The sequence below is a fragment of the Microtus pennsylvanicus genome, chromosome 8 (assembly GCF_037038515.1).
Source record: "Microtus pennsylvanicus isolate mMicPen1 chromosome 8, mMicPen1.hap1, whole genome shotgun sequence".
NCBI classification, from domain to species: Eukaryota; Metazoa; Chordata; class Mammalia; order Rodentia; family Cricetidae; genus Microtus; species Microtus pennsylvanicus.
In genome coordinates this window covers 33,955,339-33,974,232 of record NC_134586.1, presented here as the reverse complement: position 1 = coordinate 33,974,232, position 18,894 = coordinate 33,955,339, and the positions used below count along the sequence as shown (strand labels likewise).

Genomic DNA, 18,894 nt, shown 5'->3' with positions numbered 1-18,894 from the left:
GCCTAACCTGAGGCTTTATGCTCCATGGCTCCTGTCCTCACTCTGCAGAAGCTTAGCTCAGAGGAAACCTCTTGGCAATAGTGTGTCAGACATGTTGAGCCAGCTGTGTAAAGAGACCCTCATGCTCCTGCTGGTAATGGCTTTATTAGCACAATGCTGCAGCAGGTCTCTGGAGCTGCTAAAAGTGGGTCAGAACTCTCTGGGGGCATGGGAGGGTCAGGTAAATGAGTCTGCTTTAAATTCCTGGGAAAACCATTGCAATTACAGGTGCCGTGTTCCCCTCCCCCCGGGAAGTGCTCTCTCGTTGACATGCGCCACCCTCTCTGCACAGCCCAGAACGCTGATAGGCAGTTGTGTCCTAAGAGAGCACAGGCTGTCCCTAGCCAGGGGGAAAGGCTCTGCAGAACTGGGTCAGGCCCCTCTATGGAATTCAGATTGGGAGTGGGCTGCTCCAGAGTGCCTGGTCTAGCCCTCTCACTTGGCTAGAACAGATTCTTGGCAGCATTATATATTTCCTGACTCCCAACTAAATGAGCCTCTTATTAAAATAAAACAAAGTGTCTGCTAAATACACTGTATATATTATTTCTCCAGGAGGTGGTAGTACATATGTATAATCCCACCAGTCGGGAGGCAGAAGCAGAAAGATAGTGAGTTCCAGCCCAACCTAGGCTAATATAGGAAGACAATCTCTAAAAAGGGAAAGGGGCCAGCCAGGTGGCTCAGTATGTAAAGGTGGTTGCCGCCAAGCTTTACACCCTGAATTTGATCCCCTGAATCCATGCAAAGTAGAAAAAAAAACAGCCCTCAAAAATTCTCCTCTGAATTTTCAGACATAAGCCATGGCAGGAATGCATCTTGTTGTTTAGTATGTATGGGTGTTTTGCCTGCATGCCTGTCTATGCATCACTGTGTGCAGTACCTATGGAGGCCAAAAGATAACAGAATCCCTGGAACCCCCTCAGAACTGCAGTTACAGATGTGGGTACAGGAAATTGAACCCTGTTCCTCTATAAGTACAGCTCTTAGCCATTGAGCTGTCTTTTCTACCCCAGGAGTGTTACACACGCACACATACATGCATGCATGCACACACAGTGTTAAACAGTGACAAAAAAGATAGCATGCAGTGAGCAGCAATAAAGGTAAATTAACCGACAGTTGAGAAAGTTAGTGTTTGTGTTGGTTTCCATGGTGTGGTGGCAGATGAAAGAATGACTCTTACATGGCTGTTTGGAAACAGTGTCTACCCTGGACCTCTGCACTTAGAAGCTGTTGGCATGAGGTTGCTTAAGAACACCTGCTAGAGGCGTCTATCCGTCACTCTCCAGCACACTGAGTAAGGGAAGGTGGCTGATGGATACAAGCAGAGCTCTTGAAGCTGAGGAATGAATGTCTCAGGTTACTTGGGGTTTGGGGCCTTTAGCTTAAGACCAAGAGCCTTGTTTACTTGCTGCCCAAAAATCATGCTTGGCACTATATGTAACTTTGAGATAGGGCCTCATATACCAGGCTGGTATAGCTGAGGTTGGCCTTAAATTCCTCGTCCTCCTGCCTAGGCCTCCTAAGAGCTGAGGTTACAAAGGGCGTATCATTACACCTGGCAACATTTTTGTTAGATTTTGGTGCTAGGATGGACCTGGCATTTCTTAAATGCAAAAGCATGTGATCCACCACCAACCTACACCCCCTCTGGCATTTGTATTTGTTTGGGAATTTTTGAGACTCGGTATGTAGCTAAGCCTCAAACTCATGTTCCTCTTTCCTCTAAGTCCTAGTTAATATTTATTTCTCAATCTTTCTCTTGTTTTGCCCAGAGTTGGGACCTGGTGCAACAAACACAAAACTACCTGAAACTGCTGCTTTCCATTGTTAACAGTGATGGTGAGTCTTAGGATCCCAAGCCTGTGAAATGCTGGTCAGGAATGTAGGATTAGGTCTCTGAGAATCCCCTGAGCCAAGAGACTTTTCAGGCTGGATTCCTTCCCAGGGGTATGCTGATGAGATGTCTGTGTGGGAAAAAGCATTTGCTGCACAAGCTTGATAAATTGGGTATGATGCCCAGAACCAAGGTGGAAGAAGAGAACCAATTTCCAAAAGTTGTTCTCTGATCTTGGCCTGTGCACGCTTATGTGTACACAAACACAGTGATAAACAGTTAAAAACAGAACTTCAACTAGAAGAAATATGAGAGACCATACTAGGTACTTCACCCATATCTAGGATGAAATTGGGGAATAGCCTTGGACAGGTGCCTGGGGAAGAGGACACTAAGCTGGCCTGGGGGCCTTTTCATCAACCCCTGTCTGGGTCTCTCATTTGGTGTTCCTGTTCTGCCACAGATGACCGCGGGCTGCTGGTACACTGTATCTCAGGCTGGGATCGGACCCCTCTTTTCATCTCTCTTCTACGCCTTTCCTTATGGGCTGTGAGTATGAATAAATGTCTTGGAGTCAGGGAACATGCAGAGACCATTTTAGGCTTTACCCTTTGGTGTCTTAATTATTATCTCCAAGATGCAGAGACGCTGTGGGGTGAGGGCACACTCAGCAGGTGTCATGTTTAACCCTGTTCTTGGTCAGTGAGCACAGTCACCCAGTCTATGGTGTGGTTTGCTCCTGGGGTAAGGAGGTCTATACCAGGACCTTTCTGATCTTGCCACCTTTGGTCTCTCCCAGGATGGGCTAATCCACACATCTCTGAAGCCTGCTGAGATCCTCTACCTGACTGTGGCCTATGACTGGTTCCTCTTTGGGTGAGTTTTCAAGGAACACCAGCCTTTGAGGTGTATGTGCATGGTATTTTTAATGGGGAACAGAGATAAGAAAGCAGTTGGCTCCCTTTGGAAAAGATCAGAAATGTTGGCAGGCTTCATCTGATGCATTAGTGCCAAAGACTGGTCTGTCTCTGGTGCACAAGCCTCCTACAGCCCCGTGTTACACCCTTTGACTCCTCACTCTTCTTTTTCAGGCACATGTTGGTAGATAGGCTCAGCAAAGGAGAGGAGGTGAGTACCCTCATAGACCTATACCACACCTTAAGACAGAATGACGTTCATCTTGGTTGCCATGCTGTAGAGGCAGTTTCTCAACCCAGGATATTTGGATGAGGTCACCATCTTCTTCCCTCAGGCAGTGTTGAGGAGCAGAGGGGAAGCAAGAGCACAGAGCCCTGTGTGAACCTCAGGTTCCCTTTGTACTGCAGAAAAAGTTCTGGTCACAGCTGCTGTGATTTTTTTAAGTTAATGTTCTTCCTTTCTGCACTTGGCTCTGGAACCAATGTATAGCGTGCTTTCCATGACCCATGCTCAGGGCCAAAACATGAAGCACTGCTGTCTTCAGTCCTACTGCACACACAATCCCTTCCCTTTCCCAAGGTGTTGTCCTGCCCACTTCTCATCTGTAGGCTACCTCCAGGTTCATTTGTCCCTCCTCTTCAATGTGGTCAAATTCCTCTGCCATCTCCATATCTTTGTCTGCTTGTCATGGTTTCCGCAGCATCAGATCTTAAGTAGGGCTTGTGTGTGTCTATTTGTCCTGCTTATTGCCTAGGTGACCTTGAGCAGCATAACCTTGAGTCTCCTGGTGCCTCGCTCAGAGCTAGAGATGCCTATCAGGACAGTGTTGGCTTTGTCTCCCCTCATCTCCAATGTTCAGAAGCATCTTCTTCTCTCCCTCCCGCTCCTGAGCTTGCTTCCTTCTTGGGCATCTTATCTCCAGCTTTCTTTTGTTGCTCCTGTCTAGTTGCTCGTCCCCCTTCCAAATCTCTTCTGAGCATTTATGTGACTGCAGGGCTGCAGGGCTGCAGAGCTCATAAGCCCGTTCCTTGGAGGCCCCATGAACTCTGCCAGAGGCAGAGCCTTCGGCATTGAAATCTGGGCAGAAGGCCTCTTTTTAGACTCTTGTTTGGAGATTTTGCTAGTGCTTTAGGACTTTCTGTCCTCCACTCCATCTCCCTCCTCTCCCAAAGCAGGCCAGATGCTCCCTTCAGAGAATCAAGGCAAAGATGAAGCCGAGCTGCCTGGGCTGAGTCCCACCCTTCGGTCCCTCAATGTATGCAAAGGTCTCTGAGACTGGAGGGTTGGGTTTTACCTCCCCAGACTACAGAAACCTCTATAAAACAACAAGCTAAAAACAGCTACTGCCGGGCGGTGGTGGCGCACGCCTTTAATCCCAGCACTCGGGAGGCAGAGGCAGGCGGATCTCTGTGAGTTCGAGACCAGCCTGGTCTACAAGGGCTAGTTCCAGGACAGGCTCCAAAACCACAGAGAAACCCTGTCTCGAAAACCCAAAAAAAAAAAAAAAAAAAAAAAAAAAAAAAAAACAGCTACTATGTGCCTCTTTACCCTGTCTTCTGCTTTGAGGTTCCCTGGATATATTAGCACATTAAAGGCTGAAGAGTCTGATGGAACACCTGTGTCATTTTATATAATAGAGCATTTTCATACCGACAAGATCTGAGCAACCCTCTGCCTGGTTTTTTGTTTTGTTTTGGAGGGACTCTTACAGGGCCCTGTGGGAATGTGTGGGTGTTTCCCTGTATCTCATGGGTTGCATCTTTGGGGATCACTGGTGTGCTATGTAGGCTAAATAGACTGAAGCCTCTGGACTAGGGCACTGGCTGGGATTTACTCATGGGAATGGGGTTGCTGCCAGAATCAGCACCTCCTGCCTATACTAACTCACAGCAAAGACCTGGGCCTCACAGGACCTGAGCACAGCAGACTCTGAACTAGTCCTTAGCTGCCCTACACAAGTTCTAATCCTGTGTCAGATCCTGTGACCCCACCCCATGGAATGCCTTTCCACGTCTGCCTTATCCACTAATCCCCATGCCCAAGATACTTGCCCTCCCAGCTGTCCTTCCCTGTCAGTGGCTCTCCTTGGGCTTAGATGGAAGTGGGAAGCTACTGTTACCTCCTCTTTGTAAAGATTAAGAACATGTATGTTGAAGATTTGAAAGCTCTACATTGGACTTCTGTGTCCTCAAGAAAGGAGCACATTCCTTCCTTCCCTACCCCATCTCATGGGCACTTGCCCACCCCTGCTGAGCCCTCTCTTTCACCCACATCAGTTGTAAACCCAGAAGATGGAAGATGCAGCAGGGTCTCCAAAGCAGGTCATTTTCTGTAAGAGGGATTAACCAGACCAGCCAGCAGCCCAGTTCTGAATGCTCTGCTATGTAGTGATATTTCATTTTATTTTAATAAAAATGAATAAAGCTTGCCTGAAGATCAGCGAGTAAAACAGCCGCACCGATCAGACAGTGGTGGCACACACTTTTAATTCCAGTAACCACACTAGTTTGCCATAAAAACCAGGCGTTAGTGGTGCACGCCTTTAATCCCACCACTAGAGAGGAATATAAAATGGAAGACAGTTTTCAGACACAGTCTCATTCTGAGGATTTCTGAAGGCAGGATCGCCATTTTTGGACTGAGGGTAGAGGTAAGAGCCAGTGGCTGGCTGCTTTGCTTTTCTGGTCTTCAGGTTGAATCCAATTTCTGTCTCTGGGTTTTATTAATTGTGCTATACTGCTATCTCCATCTTTCCATTGGGGAAGGCTAGCTTCTCACTGTGTTCTGATTTTTCTCACTCCTTCAGATTTTCTTCTTTTGCTTCAATTTTTTGAAGCATATCACCTCCGAAGAGTTCTGCCTGAAGACCCAGAGGTAAGTGGAGACCAAAGCACTCAGGGGAACAACTCCTCAGTAGGGTATTTATCCCAGCCCTGTACAGATGTCCATGTTGAGGACCTAAGTGAACAGGGAAAGGATGGTTTGATGAAGAACTGTGATGCTGTAGGAAGAAACAAGCCTGTGGACAGGACTCCTCACTTCTCACAGCCTTGAACTGATGATGCGCATCATTCTTGGGTCCTATAGAAGGCCAAATGTGCTGGGATGTAGCTCAGTAGTAGAGTGCTCACCTACCATGCTCCAGCCCCTGCATTCAACCTTTGGTACCATAAAAAAGAAAAAACTCAGAATATGACCCCATAGAAACTGAATCATACTCAGCTGGGCATCATGGTGCACACTTTATCCCAGCATCTGGCAGGCAGATCTGAGTTCAGAGCCAGCCTGGTCATCTGCACACTGAGCAGAAATCTGCTTTCAGCCTGAAAAAGTCTTGTATGTCTGGCAGTGACTCTGGGACTTCAGTGAGAACTTGGGTCCTGTGAGTTGACTTGTCTTTCTATCAAACTTGCCAATTGTTGGGCCATGATTGAAAGGAAAAGCAGACTGTGTTGACTTTAGTCTAGTGCATATGACAGGCAGAGCCAAGCTAGTAGATCCCAGAAGTGGGCCTGGTACTTGGCAGCAGACTCTGTAGGTGGGACCTGTTTCATGTGGTGGCAGTAGTTGGAACTGTCCTGCAGGCTGGGTAGAGTCAAGAGAAGGTGACAGAGAAAACTCCAGCTGCAGCTCAAATTTCCTGCTTGGGGTTGTCATTCTAGGAGGAAGAGTTTGCCAACTCGGGATGCAGGCTTCACTCTGGAAGATATCTGCATGTTGAGTGAGTGCTGGCCCCTAACAGCCTTTACTTCTTCACCGTAGCTACCTGAGAATAGACCACATGGGGACCTGTTCTAGAAGCTTATCCATCCAGCCATGTGGTGCGGAAAAGGTGGGAGACTGGTAGTGGGGAAGGTAACATGCTGACTTTCTGGCTGCTTTCAGGACGCAGAGACCGAGGCAGCACCACCAGCCTAGGCAGCGACTTCTCCCTGGTCTTGGAGAATTCACCAGGAGCCGTGGGGAGCTTCACCTATGAGGCTGTGGAACTTGTCCCTGCAGGAGCACCAACTCAGGCAGCTTGGTGAGGGGCCAGACTGAGACAGTAAATTCACAGCTGTGGCCCAAGGCCACCAGCCCTAGGGAGCCAAGCTGTAGCCCCAGGAACAAAGGGGGCTCTGACAGAAGGCTTGAGAGCACAGCTTCATCCCCTGCTGTCTGTACTGGGCCTCAGAGCCCAGCCATCTGGTTGGTGAGGGGCACTGCATGGTGGCCCAGGAGCATAAAGTGCTGGTGCTCCCAGTGGGACCAAGAAGCAGCAGCGAGATGAGAGGGAAGAGTACCCTGTACAGTGTGCCAGGAGGTAGGGGCCAGCTTAGCGAAAGGAAACAAAAGGTGGTGGGTACATACGAGGTAAGGGACCTGCTTTGAGAGTTCTCACATGAGAATGTAGCAGGATCTGAGGCCTTAATGTCTTTCTCCTTAGACACATGGCAGAGTTTGTATAGCATTTACAAGTTAGGGAATAAAGCAGTTAATGCACACTAAGAATAATTTTCTAACATGTTCTGAGTCATGGGCCAGTACAATTAGAATGCCTTAGAGTCTCAGTTAAAGTCCCAGCCCTTGTTGCCTGTGGCTTGAGTCTGAGAGAGGACCAAGTGTTTGTGCCTTCTGGGTATGAAAGTTCCCACATAGACAAAGTGGCTCTGGATCCCAGCTGACAGCCTTGCTCTTCTGCCACAGGAGGAAGAGTCACTCATCCTCCCCCCAGAGTATGCTCTGGAGCCGGCCACAACCCTCTGAGGACCGCCTGACTTCCCACCATGGGCTGGCTGAAGCCAAGTCTTCCAGCTCTTCATCCTCAAACCATTCTGACTTTTTCAGGATGGGCAGCAGTCCTCTTGAGGTCCCCAAACCCAGGTGAGGAACCCCAAGGTTTAAGGAGCCTGCTGGAAAATGTTACTGGCTTTCCTCCATTAGCAAGGTTGGAAGCAGGGCTCTTAACATTGAAGCTGGGATTCCTTGGTATGTGCCTGATGTAGCTCCTTAGAGCTGGAAGAAGTGGATAGCTTAGCAGGCTCACTCTTTGAAGGATTGGTTGCTGTTGGGGCACAGAGCCTTCACTGGTTTGTAAAAACTTTTGGAATTGCTTCCTGGAGCTCTGTATAGTACGTGGGTACACAAGTGATGTAATGGTTGTTATGTGACAGAGTCACACCTTTGGAAGATCCTAGCCCTCTATGGACTGCCTGTTGTTAATCAAAATGGGTCTGGACACTCTGGGTTCATTATGTCTCTCACCTTCCTTGTCTACATTGATGGAGAAGCTAAAACAGATAAGGAGTCAGCCCAGATATGTGTCTGTGGAAAACTGTAGCAACTCTACTCCTGAGAAAGCATCGACCCAGCTAAGACTGCCCATGCTAAGGCCAGTACTCTGCCTCCTGGGTAAAGTTAAAACTGAGCGTGCTCCAGGGCTTATGAATGAGGGGTGCTCTGGCATGTGGGGAGAGCACTTCCCAGCTGATGGTCCTGCCTTTTTCCATCTCATATTTCAAGGAAAGTCCGTGTGCTTGATTGCTTTCCTGTCTGAATCCTAGAGAATTCCTAGCTCTTCTAAGACAGCAGAACAGTGTGGGGCCTAGAGATCCCTAAGAGATTCACAGAATGGGCATGAGCTCTGGAGTCCCACTTAGACTGGAGCCCAGCGTTGCCATGTAAGTCTAAATCACACTCAGACTTGTAACTTTCTGACTTGGTAGCAGGCCTGTTAAAAGGCAAACTTGCTAATACTTCTGGTACCCTCCTTTACTCTCTGGACAAGAGAAAACAGTGGAGTATGAGGAGCCAAAGCATCCTCAGGGAGGCCGAGCAAATGAACAGTGGGCAAGCATGGTGGCCAGCTGCTCTGGCCAGAGGGGCCCGATGTGCACTACCTACAGGAGAGCCCCTCTCGTCAGTGTCATTGGCAAGTGCTGGGGAGTCTAAGCCAAGACTAGAGCCCAGAGGAGACTTGGTGGCTGTCAGGGCCAGGCAGACAGCCCACATTGCCTGTGCCTATTCACATCCTACATGTGGGGGCTGGCATGTATGCCTGTTGCTGTGACCTCTCACCTGCACTCGGCTGTTCTCGGGGCTACTCTGGTGTTGTAGTAGCACTGTGAGACTCTTGCTGTCTGGGCTGAGGTTCTTGTTCATGGTCCCTGCCTCCTTTACTATCTTTTCTGTGTAACACTACTGGTTAACTGGGCAGGAAGCCAGAATGGTCTACTTTACCATCTAGGCCTTGCCCCAACTGTAGACAACTCCCATCAACACTTTTCTCACACCCACTTTTTATCATCCCTTTCTGCCTCCCAGGACAGTCACAGTTTCCTTCAATCTTACGGATTGTTTTTAACCTTCTTTGAATGACTCCGACTTTCTCATAGGGTCCAGGCTGGCTGTAAACGTCCTTTCTCTGGGAGATGAGGAGTATTGGGGGATCCACCTTTTCACCTCAAAGCCCTATACCCTGAGGCCAGCCCAAGGCTAGCATGGACCTAAATGGGAATGGGTAAACAGTGTGCGAGGCAACTGCTGCGACAGTGTTTCCTGAGAGCACCTGCCCAGAGCCAGGCCCAGCTAGCCAGGCAACACCGTTCTGAATCACATGTCTGCTGCCAGAGGTTTTGAAAGACTACACTATTCTGATTTAGAGCATTCTAATTATGTATTTCCATTAACATTAAAATTAATTTAGTCTCTTTTATCTTAAAGTGCCTGAGGGATCCTGTCATTAGCTGCTCTGCCTCTTAGGTAACAGTAGCCAATCAGGTCTTCAGTGCCACAGGCAGATCTATGTGGAAAGCAGCCCTTTAGGAAAGTTATCCATGACTGCGACAGTCACTGCTGCTGTTAGGTGCTGGGTCTCGTGTGTTCCCACTCTCTAACCCCTGCCTCTCCTAAAGTAGGACCCCCGAGAGAGGAATCGCAGAGGCTTTGCTACGAGTGGGGAGGAGAGCTCTGTGTAGTAGTGATTCTTACGGGGCTATGATTCCATTTTTCTCACAGGGAAGACAGTGACTTTGGGGGTTTTTTCTCTGCTACCATATAATCAGCCACAGAACTCTTAAGTGTACATGTCTACTTCAGCCTTAATTAGGAAATCACCTGTTCGGCCTTAGCATGGCCTTAATCTTTGTTCTTATGTTCCTTAGGAGTGAGGGGTGGGGTTCTGGCACAGTGCTGTCTACTGAGGAGGATGGTGCCACCACTGAGCCCAGCTTGATGCCAGGCTGCCTGAGAGACACCCAACAGCCTGGTTGAATAGCTAAGTAGCAACACAGGAACTAACCTCTGCTGCCCAGTTGGCTGCTCCCCCAGGCACTGCCCCTGCTCATTATAAAGCTGTGAGCTCTGTCCCAGGCTGTCTTATACAGCAGAGAAGCCTGGCTGCTCTCGGCAGGACACAGATTCCTGTCCTGCCCCAGACCTGAAGTGAGTGCTGATGTACCTAAGGCAGTCCCAGCTTGAGACCTGGAGGAGGAAACTTTGAGCCCCAAGACTTTTCCTTGGGCTGATGTAGGAATGCAGGAGGCCTTGCTGGGCTGACATGCACATGTGTGTCAAAGACCAGGTACTTGGGCAGAGGCTGTGGGGCCATCCTTGAGATGCATCACAGGTATGATGCAACAATCACTGAATCAATGACTGGTGTCAAGAGGATAAGTCTGGGTCAATGACATATAGGCTTCCTCAAAGTATAGGACTTGGCTCGGATATTCCCTTCATGTCACTGTTCACTGAATAGCTTTCCCTTTTCTAATCTGTAACCAGAAACTTCAGACAGGTAACTGAACTGTACTTTCAAGCATTCTGTGATGCCATGATTATTGAGATGCTTTCAAAATACAAGTAACAGGAAGCACATCAGGTAGCCTTCAGGTATAGTCTTACAGCATCCCAAACCTATATCCCAGTGGTTCCTTCTCTTAGCTGCCTTGCTTCTTGAGCCACCTTTCTCCATCTTGCCAAAGTGACTGTTGGGAGCCCCTGAGACTCCCCTGGCTTTCCTTTTTCACACAGAAGGCTCTCATGAAGCCTCTTCTTCCAGTCACACTTTTGCTCTCATGGTAGTCATGTGCCCATTCATGAGCTAGCCCTGCCTGTATTGAGAAGGAGAAACAGCCAGCAGTGGTGGCACACACCTTTAATCCCAGCACTTGGGAAGCAGGGCTACATGGTGAGCACCTGTCATCGTCTCCTTTCTCTCCCCGCCCCCGACCACCCACGCAACAGTCCTGGCTAGCCTAGAACTCACCAGGCTGGCTTCAAACTCGGAGATCTCTGCTTCCTGAGTACTGGGATTAAAGGTGTGTGCCTGTACCACCTGGCATCTTTTTGTTTTTTGTTTGGTTGGTTTTGTTTTTGTTTTTTAAAGGAAAATTGGCTAAAATGGACCTGGGCCAGACCTCATTTCAGTCACAGCTTTGGCCTTCCCAGCTGTGCAACTTGTGGGGGAATGGTTTTCCTCCCTCTGAGCTCAGTTTTGAGCCCAGTTTTAAATTAGAATAGTGATCCTGAACCCTGTAAATAAGGGTGAAATGGTGTAATGAAGTAAGGTGTCTGTCAGTCCTGACATGGTAGATATTTGTTCTTCCTACAGATGTTCAGGAACTGCATCTGTTTTATCGGGAACTGTTCTTATCAATCATTTATCTGCCAGCCATGTCAGAGCACTGGGCAGCTGATAAAAGCCTGGTGCCTCACCCAGACCTATTCTTGCCTGGATTCAGCCAGTATTCTTTGTATCTGTTTTCATGTCTCTCAGTACAGGAAGTAGTAGCTGGAAGCTCCCTGGCTATAACTGCCCTCAGCCAGGTGTTCTCCAGGAGTTAGGGAGGCTGGGAGCTGCTGAAGAAGGGCCTGGGCTGAGGTCAGCTAAGGGAGTAAAATGTTACCCAGAAGCCACCATCCTGTGCAGAGGCTTTGGTCTTCTAGGCCCCAGGCTGAGTACAAAGCTCCATAGCTCCAGTTTGAGGGCTACTTGGCTATGTTCTTTCTGGTGCTTGAGCAGGCGAGCACAGGAGGCAAATCAGACTTCTCTCTTCACAGCTTTGTTGACCTTGTGTAGGAGCCTTACTAAAGCTGGTGAGGGTCACCCAAACGCTGAACGTACTACAGCTCTCCTTCTCATATGCAGACATAGGTCCCTCCAGGAGCACACTGATCTTTTGTCTCTAGCTGTCCCTCTCATCTGCTGTAATCCAAGGATTTTCGAGTGTCTCTCAAATGTAAGAGCTGAATGGTCATTTTACATAACCTATTATTTGACTTAAACCTCAGGTAGGGAGATCTCATGTGTTCATTCTTGGAAAATGTCAGTGTCTCTCAAGAATGGCTGCCCAAATGTGAGCTGTTTTCTGTTCCATAGGAGGGGATGCCCTCCTGCTGGTCCTTTTGCCTCATCCACCTGACAGCTACTCTGGCCTGGCGTTGCCTGTGGGAAGCAAAGGGAATTGACTACCCCAAGGGACCAAAGGGCTGAGGGGAACTAGGCTGTGATTCCCTGGGCTAGCCTCCAGGGAATGGGTTTGGGGCTTGAGAAACTTGATGGCAGTCCCTGGCTCAGAAATGTCCCATCTCACCCAGTTTGCTCTGCTCAGGTGCTCTACCCCCACTCCCAAATCTCCTTAGAGTCTTAGAAGCTGTTTCCCCATACGCTGCTAAAAATGGAAGAGTCTACTCTTCAGATGGTCTGTGGAGATTGAGGAGCCAGGCTTGTGCCTCTGGAGGGTTTGCACTGGCTGCAGGCCCAGCACTGCCAGGAGAACACCCAGGGCAGGCTTGGCTTCTCTTGAGAGGCTGGCTGTGATTCACAGGTCTGACGTTTATCTATCTAGAAACCAAGAGGTCTGGCTTTGTGCACCCTTGGGCTTCTGTCAGGTAGTAGACCATGTCCTGTTCTCATCCCTGGTAACATCACACTTTGCCTAAGGTCACTACAGTGATGAATGTGGCAAGGACCAGTGTTGGCAGGTATTCCAGTTCACAGCAGCTTTTACTGTGAAAAGCCATCTGTTTTCCTTTCTCACAAGGTGCTATACTTCTCGTTTAGGACAAATCTGTAGTCAAACTCGAGTTTAAAAACTTCTTAAAGGGCTGCTGAGATGGCTTACCCAGTAAAGGCACTTGGTGCCAAGCCTAAAATCTAAGTTCAGTCCAAGGACCCACATGTAGATGGAGAGAACCAATGACTGCAAATTGTCTTCTGGCATCCACAGTGGCATGTATACATGCACAGATAGACATAAATTTAAGCTCTTGTGTCTGGATATGGTGATGGTTCATGACTGTCTTAGCACTTGGGAAGCTGAGGCAGGATTGATACAAATTCAAGGTCCATTTGGCCTACATAGTTTGTTTGTTGCAAGCCTGTTTCAAATCACCAGAGCACATAGTCACATAGGTCACGGGTGCTTGACAGTAAGACTGGCCAAACAGCTGGGAGGAGGGAGGGTAGGTGCTGTCACCTGAGGATCCACCGATGCCAGCAGCTAAGTGGGTAGGTATTTTTTCCTCTGCTTCCTGACCCCACCCTGTTCATACTCTGGCCTTGTTTCTGCATCCTTGTGGGAGCCTTTCTGCTATTCTTAAGTTAAATAATAAAAGTTGAGTTAAGTAATAAATAATAAATCAATCCTAGTACTTGGGAGGCTAAGGCAGGAGGACTGCTCAAGTTTGAGGGCAGCCTGGGCTATGTAGTGAGTTCCAGGCTTAATGCCAGAGACTGACTTGCAGCCTCTCAGACGCCCACAGGTCAGCTGCTGTCCAGGACAGAGGCGAGGGCTTAGCTGTTGAGTAGGGAGGAGGTGGCAGCACAACTTCCCTCCCCAGCTCCCAAATCTCTCTTGTCAGAAGAGGTCTGATGAAGCTGTCAATTTGCAGCCTGGTTTGATTCATCCCTCCCCTCTGGGCATAGTTGGCTCTGTGGTGCTCTTGAATACAAACTCTGGTTCCTGGAAGGAGCTGCAGAGGAAGGGGGACCTCGGGGCTCTATCTCTTCACTCTTCCATCTAGGTCACCACCCTCCACAGTTTCCAAAGGCTTGTTCTCCCTCCCTTCTGATAAGATTTCAGTGGCCCTGGGTTCCATGCTGCACAGATACTGTCACAAAGAGGGTGACTGCCCTTGGGGCCGGCTTCAGCCTGATCTCCTGTCAGCTGCTGTTGAGGTCGCACTTAACTGCATCAGCCACCAGGAAAGGCACATCGGCCACAGGCTTTGGGTCTGGTTTACCTCTTGTTGCCTTGCTTTGCTCTTGGTCTTTGGCTTCGTTATCTACACAAAGCACTGTCCTCACAGCCCAGCACACCTTGTAGTCTTCTTTCTCTCTCACCCTTACCCAGCTTTGTTTGCTCTTTTGGAGAAAGTAGTTGGCTTTCAGCTGCTCCATCAGAACCTCAGAGCCATGGCACAGGGCCATTGTGCTGCCCACCCTTCCCTAGGGTACCCCTGTCAGGCATGTGACTGACTGCATCATCTCCCCTCTCTCTCCTCTCTGCCCCAGATCAGTGGACCATCCCCTGCCCGGATCCTCTCTCTCCACAGACTTTGGCAGCTGGCAGATGGTAACGGGCTGTGGCAGTATTCAGGAACGGGCTGTCCTGCACACAGACTCCTCTCTCCCTTTCAGCTTCCCGGATGAGCTCCCTAACAGTTCTCTGTAAGTGTCTTGCTTGAGAAGGCAGGATACTCCCCTGCCCATGTCAAAAGCTGGAGAGCAATCAGGAGTGCTGGTCAGGAGTGAGGCAGAGGCTGACCAGAGGGAGCAGCTCGGGGTGTCTGCTTCTCTCCATTTGTCTGCAGCCTCTGGATCCCCAGGGTTGAAGGACGCCTGTGGCAGCTCAGCAAGTGCATTAGGCTTCATGTTCACTCTTCTCGGCTCCCAAAAACCCATCCACAGATGTGTCGGGTGTGCCCTGAGGGAAAGCTAACTGGACTATAACTATAGAGGATTCTATTTATGTGTGAGGCTTTGCCTGACATGAAAATCCTTTGAAAGCTGAACAGTGGGGTAGGAAGCTAGGTGTGTATGTTGAAGACCAGAGCAAAATGGCACTGGGTTAGCCTGGCTCTGCAATCCAAGCAAAACCAAGAGTTACTTTCCACCCCCACTCTTCCACTTTGCCTCAAGACAAAAAAATAAGGACTTATGGTACTGCTAGATTACATGCCTCTTCCTCAAGGGAAACCGCATGTACCCTTGCCATCTTTGGTGGCTGGTAGATGTCAGACAGGAGAGACCCTCCAGTTCGTGGGGAGTAAGGCCTGTTTCTCAGATGTACCTATACAACAGGCCCTTGAGTAAACCTTCCTTCTCACTACCAGCCGTGTTGGGATGGCTTGAAATTCTAGGGACTCGCCCATCACCACTGCTATGACAGTTAACACCCAACCCTGTGCTGTCTAAGTGGAGGCAAGTTACTCTGGGAATAGGGAAAGATGAGGGTCCACCTGAAATCAGACTGGGACTACACAGACACTAGGACACCTGGATAATACTGTCAGATCCTAGCCCTGAAACTGGGGCGTCACCTTAGGCCTCCAAATCCATTGCTAGTCCCACCTCCCTGGAGTCAGGCCCCAACCCACAAAGATAGATCTTAGATTATTTAATGTGTTTTTGAGACAGGATCTCTAGCCCAGTGTTGGATATAGTAGTACTCAACGGGCACCTTGAACTTATTTTCCATCCAGCCCTTACTATACCTCCTGAATGTTGAGGTTACAGACATGTGTGCCCAAGCCTGGCTTATGTGGTGGTCTGTTTCATCCATGCTAAGCAAGCACTCTACCAAACAGGCCACATCCCCAGCACAGTTTTGGAGGATAAAATAAAAATCCTTAGATGTTTCTATAAAGAAGTGTTGCCGGGCGATGGTGGCACAGGCCTTTAACCCATTCACTCGGGAGGCAGAGGCAAGCACATGTCTTGAGTTTGAGGCCAGCTTGGTCTACAGAGTGAGTTTCAGGACATCCACAACTGTTACACATAGAAACCCTGTCTCGAAAAAACAAACAAAAAAGTCTTCTCCTGCCAGACTGGTGAGAGAATCCTGTGGAGACAGCGTGGACCACCCCCTGCCCTGCTTGTCAGTACCCCTCACCTCAGAGGAGCAGGCAGTCACAGCCCCAGATCATCTAACCTAGAACCTACAAAGCAAGCCTCATGCTGTCTCTGAGCTGCTAGCCAGGCCCCCAGATCTGGGGAGTTCTCAAAGGACAGAAGATTCTGTCATCTCAGAGCCTCCAAGATTGAGTTGGAGTCTCTGTCCTTGAGGAAGCAATCTAAATCGTAAATGCTTTGTTTCCCCATCTATGGTCTTGAAATCTTGGCCTTGACTTTCCCAAGCCTGTTGGCCTGCTCTTGAGAGAGAGACGGTTGTTGTACCAGCTACATTGCCCATTTGTGTACTACGTACATCAGTCTGTCTCAGCTGGTTTTCTTGTCTCTAATCAGATCGGTCTTTGTCCCTTCTGCTGCCTGAAGGTGGAGGGCTATGTGAATACACATGTAGACCCCCTAGATAATCCTTATTCCTTGTATTATGTGGATACAGCCTTTTCTCCACTGAACCTGAAGAGAAGCTGAGAGACTTGCACAAGGCCTCCAGCCTGGGAAAAACCTGATTAGAAAGGTTCAAGGACACGTCTCTCCCCACAGTGCCAGCAGAGCCCTCGGGGCTGCTCCTGGATTGCAGGGGTTGGCATCACCTCATTTTCCTTGTGCTGCTGTTGGATTGGTTTGACTTTGCTTTGCCCCCTGCTGCTCTCTTCTGCCTTTCACAGACAACTACCACCAGCCTACTTCCTACTCCCCCTATTGGCCTCAAGACTGTCCTCTATTCCCAGACTTCTGGTTCCCTAGGACCTAGGCTAACTAGGAAAGGGCATGTTGCTGTTGCCTCTGACAGTATCGGGGAAGGATTCTCCAAGGATGGCTTCCAGAAAGCAGCAAGTTGGGATGAGTTAGTATGGTCCTTGTTGGTCTTCATGCCATGGCTGTGGAGACTCATCTAGGTCTGTGGCCCTTGAAGAGGCTCTCCAGCAAACCCTCTAGCAAAATGTCTGCATATACCTGACCTTGAGTCCAGAGGATGGTGCAGGTTATCATCTCAAGCCTCTTCTGTTAGAGACCCTAGGGTGTCAGACAGCCCCACGTGGAATTCACACATAGATAAGCTGGAGCTGTGTATGCTTCTTTCTCCTTTTGACCTGTAATTCCAGACAGCAGAGTGAGACTTTTGGTCTGTCATGATCAGTGTCCTAACAGAGCAGGAGAAAGAACGAGAGCAGCACCTTTCCAGCTCTTCACCTGAGAAGCCCCAGGACTGAGGTGCAGCTGGAGCCCAGGCTTTCCACTGGGAGGTCCTGGCCTCTTAGGGCAGCTGGTTTTCCTGTGACCAAAAGCTCCCTCCAGAAGGTGTCTGGTTCTAGCCACAAGAAGGCTATAGTCTGCTAGCAGCTGAGTCCCGCTGCCATATCTTGGGTGTCTCCTTATAGGCAGGCACACAGCTTGTGCCTCAGCTTGTTCTTAGAGGGAATGGGAACCAGCAGGTGTTGGAGCTAATAATTTCACTGCTTAGCTCCCCTTCCCCACCACCAGAATGACTGTTTGCCCAGCAGAAAGTAAAGTCGGTGCTCCAGTAAGTTGTTCTGCAGTGGAAGAACAGACAGAAGTGAAACTTGATTACTGTGTAAGGAAATATATGTGGAGTCCGGGCTACAAGCTAGATGCTGACTTGGTGCAGTTGAAGTTTGAGGTTAGGCCATGTTGAAATGAGGTTATTGGATCCTGTCCTGTGGTAATCTATTCCCCTCTCTCTCTCCTTCCCCTACAGACTTACAGCTCTGAGTGACCGGGAGACACGGCTGCAGGAGGTGCGCTCTGCCTTCTTGGCTGCGTACAGCAGCACAGTGGGGCTTCGGGCAGTAGCCCCCAGTCCCTCTGGTGCCATCGGGGGCCTGCTAGAACAGTTTGCCCGTGGTGTTGGGCTCCGGGGCACAAGCACCAGTGCCTTGTGAAGTTGACAGCACACAGCCGTTTCCTGCTCCTGTCGCAATTGAGCCAACAGTGGAATCAAGCCATGCCTGGCAAAGGGGCACTTGGAGAGCAGAAGGAAATCTCACACCCTCCTTCTCTGTGATGCACATGGCAGCCCCAAACCTGAGCAGGCCTGAGGATGGGATCTTCTAGCTCCCAACCTCATGACTGGTGACCACTCTCGTCACTGCCTCCCTCCAGCCCTGGTCTTTGGATTCCTATCAACTCTCAGAACTGTTTGGGGTTTTCCTAGGGCCTTGGAGAGGACATAATGTTGTAAAAACCCCATTCTGCAGTTTTTGTTTCCTGGGAAGGAGAGTCACCTGCACTGAAAATGAGGCAGTTTCACACCAATCACAAAATAAAAGCAAGGTCTTTTTGAATGGCTCTTGTCTGGCATCTCATGTGGTTGTGACTGTCAGAGCTGCTCAGAACCTTACTGTCCTCTCTTGTGCTGGATGAAGGTTTTGAGACTTTGGGGAGTTGTAATGCAGGAAAAAGCTATACCTGGGTTTGTCTTTGTTTTCTGTGCTGGGGACAGATATGTTTATGATAGGCCAGATACTCTACCACTGAGCCAAATTTCCAGTTCCCATCAGTCAACTCAAGCAATAAAGAGAAGCATATGAATTCATAAACCTGAGATGGGAGATGGGTCAACAAGCCTGAGTGAGCTTGGTGACAGCCACTATTCATCTGTGTAGGTGCTGGGGCTCCTCACCGACTCTGAATGTGGACTTTCCATCTTTAGCAGGTTCTGAAGCAACTGTCCTGGGATGAAAGATCTGGGCTAATTAATAGAGGGACAGGCTTTTGGGCTACGGAGGCAGCAGTGGACACACATGGAGGGGAGGGGAGTCTGGGTTTTTCGGAGGGGAAGATTGTTTTTCGAGAAAGGATTTCTCAGTATAGCTTTTGGAGTCTATCCTGGAACTCGCTCTGTAGACTAGGCTGGCCTTGAACTCAGATCTCCCTGCCTCTACCTCCCTAGTGCTGGAATAAAGGCATTGCACCAGCACCACCAGACTGGGGGGTCTGCTTTATGAGTGTCAAATTTCAATGGCAT

At 49.2% G+C, this 18,894-nt stretch overlaps 1 protein-coding gene across 4 annotated transcripts in view; it reads left to right on the top strand.

Moving 5' to 3' along the window:
* Mtmr14 (myotubularin related protein 14) overlaps positions 1 to 18,215 on the top strand; it is a 47,505-nt gene extending 29,290 nt beyond the window's left edge. Inside the window, exons 10-19 of one of the 4 annotated variants that reach the window (XM_075983226.1) lie at positions 1,818 to 1,884; positions 2,343 to 2,428; positions 2,679 to 2,755; positions 2,971 to 3,007; positions 5,604 to 5,671; positions 6,460 to 6,518; positions 6,683 to 6,821; positions 7,484 to 7,660; positions 14,292 to 14,447; positions 17,626 to 18,215. In XM_075983226.1, coding sequence (XP_075839341.1) covers positions 1,818 to 1,884; positions 2,343 to 2,428; positions 2,679 to 2,755; positions 2,971 to 3,007; positions 5,604 to 5,671; positions 6,460 to 6,518; positions 6,683 to 6,821; positions 7,484 to 7,660; positions 14,292 to 14,447; positions 17,626 to 17,809 — 1,050 coding nt within the window. In that variant the 3' untranslated portion in view covers positions 17,810 to 18,215. The remainder of the gene's footprint in view (positions 1 to 1,817; positions 1,885 to 2,342; positions 2,429 to 2,678; positions 2,756 to 2,970; positions 3,008 to 5,603; positions 5,672 to 6,459; positions 6,519 to 6,682; positions 6,822 to 7,483; positions 7,661 to 14,291; positions 14,448 to 17,625) is intronic. The other 3 variants (XM_075983229.1, XM_075983228.1, XM_075983227.1) reach the window with 3 other exon arrangements.
* Positions 18,216 to 18,894: the final 679 nt, after the last annotated feature.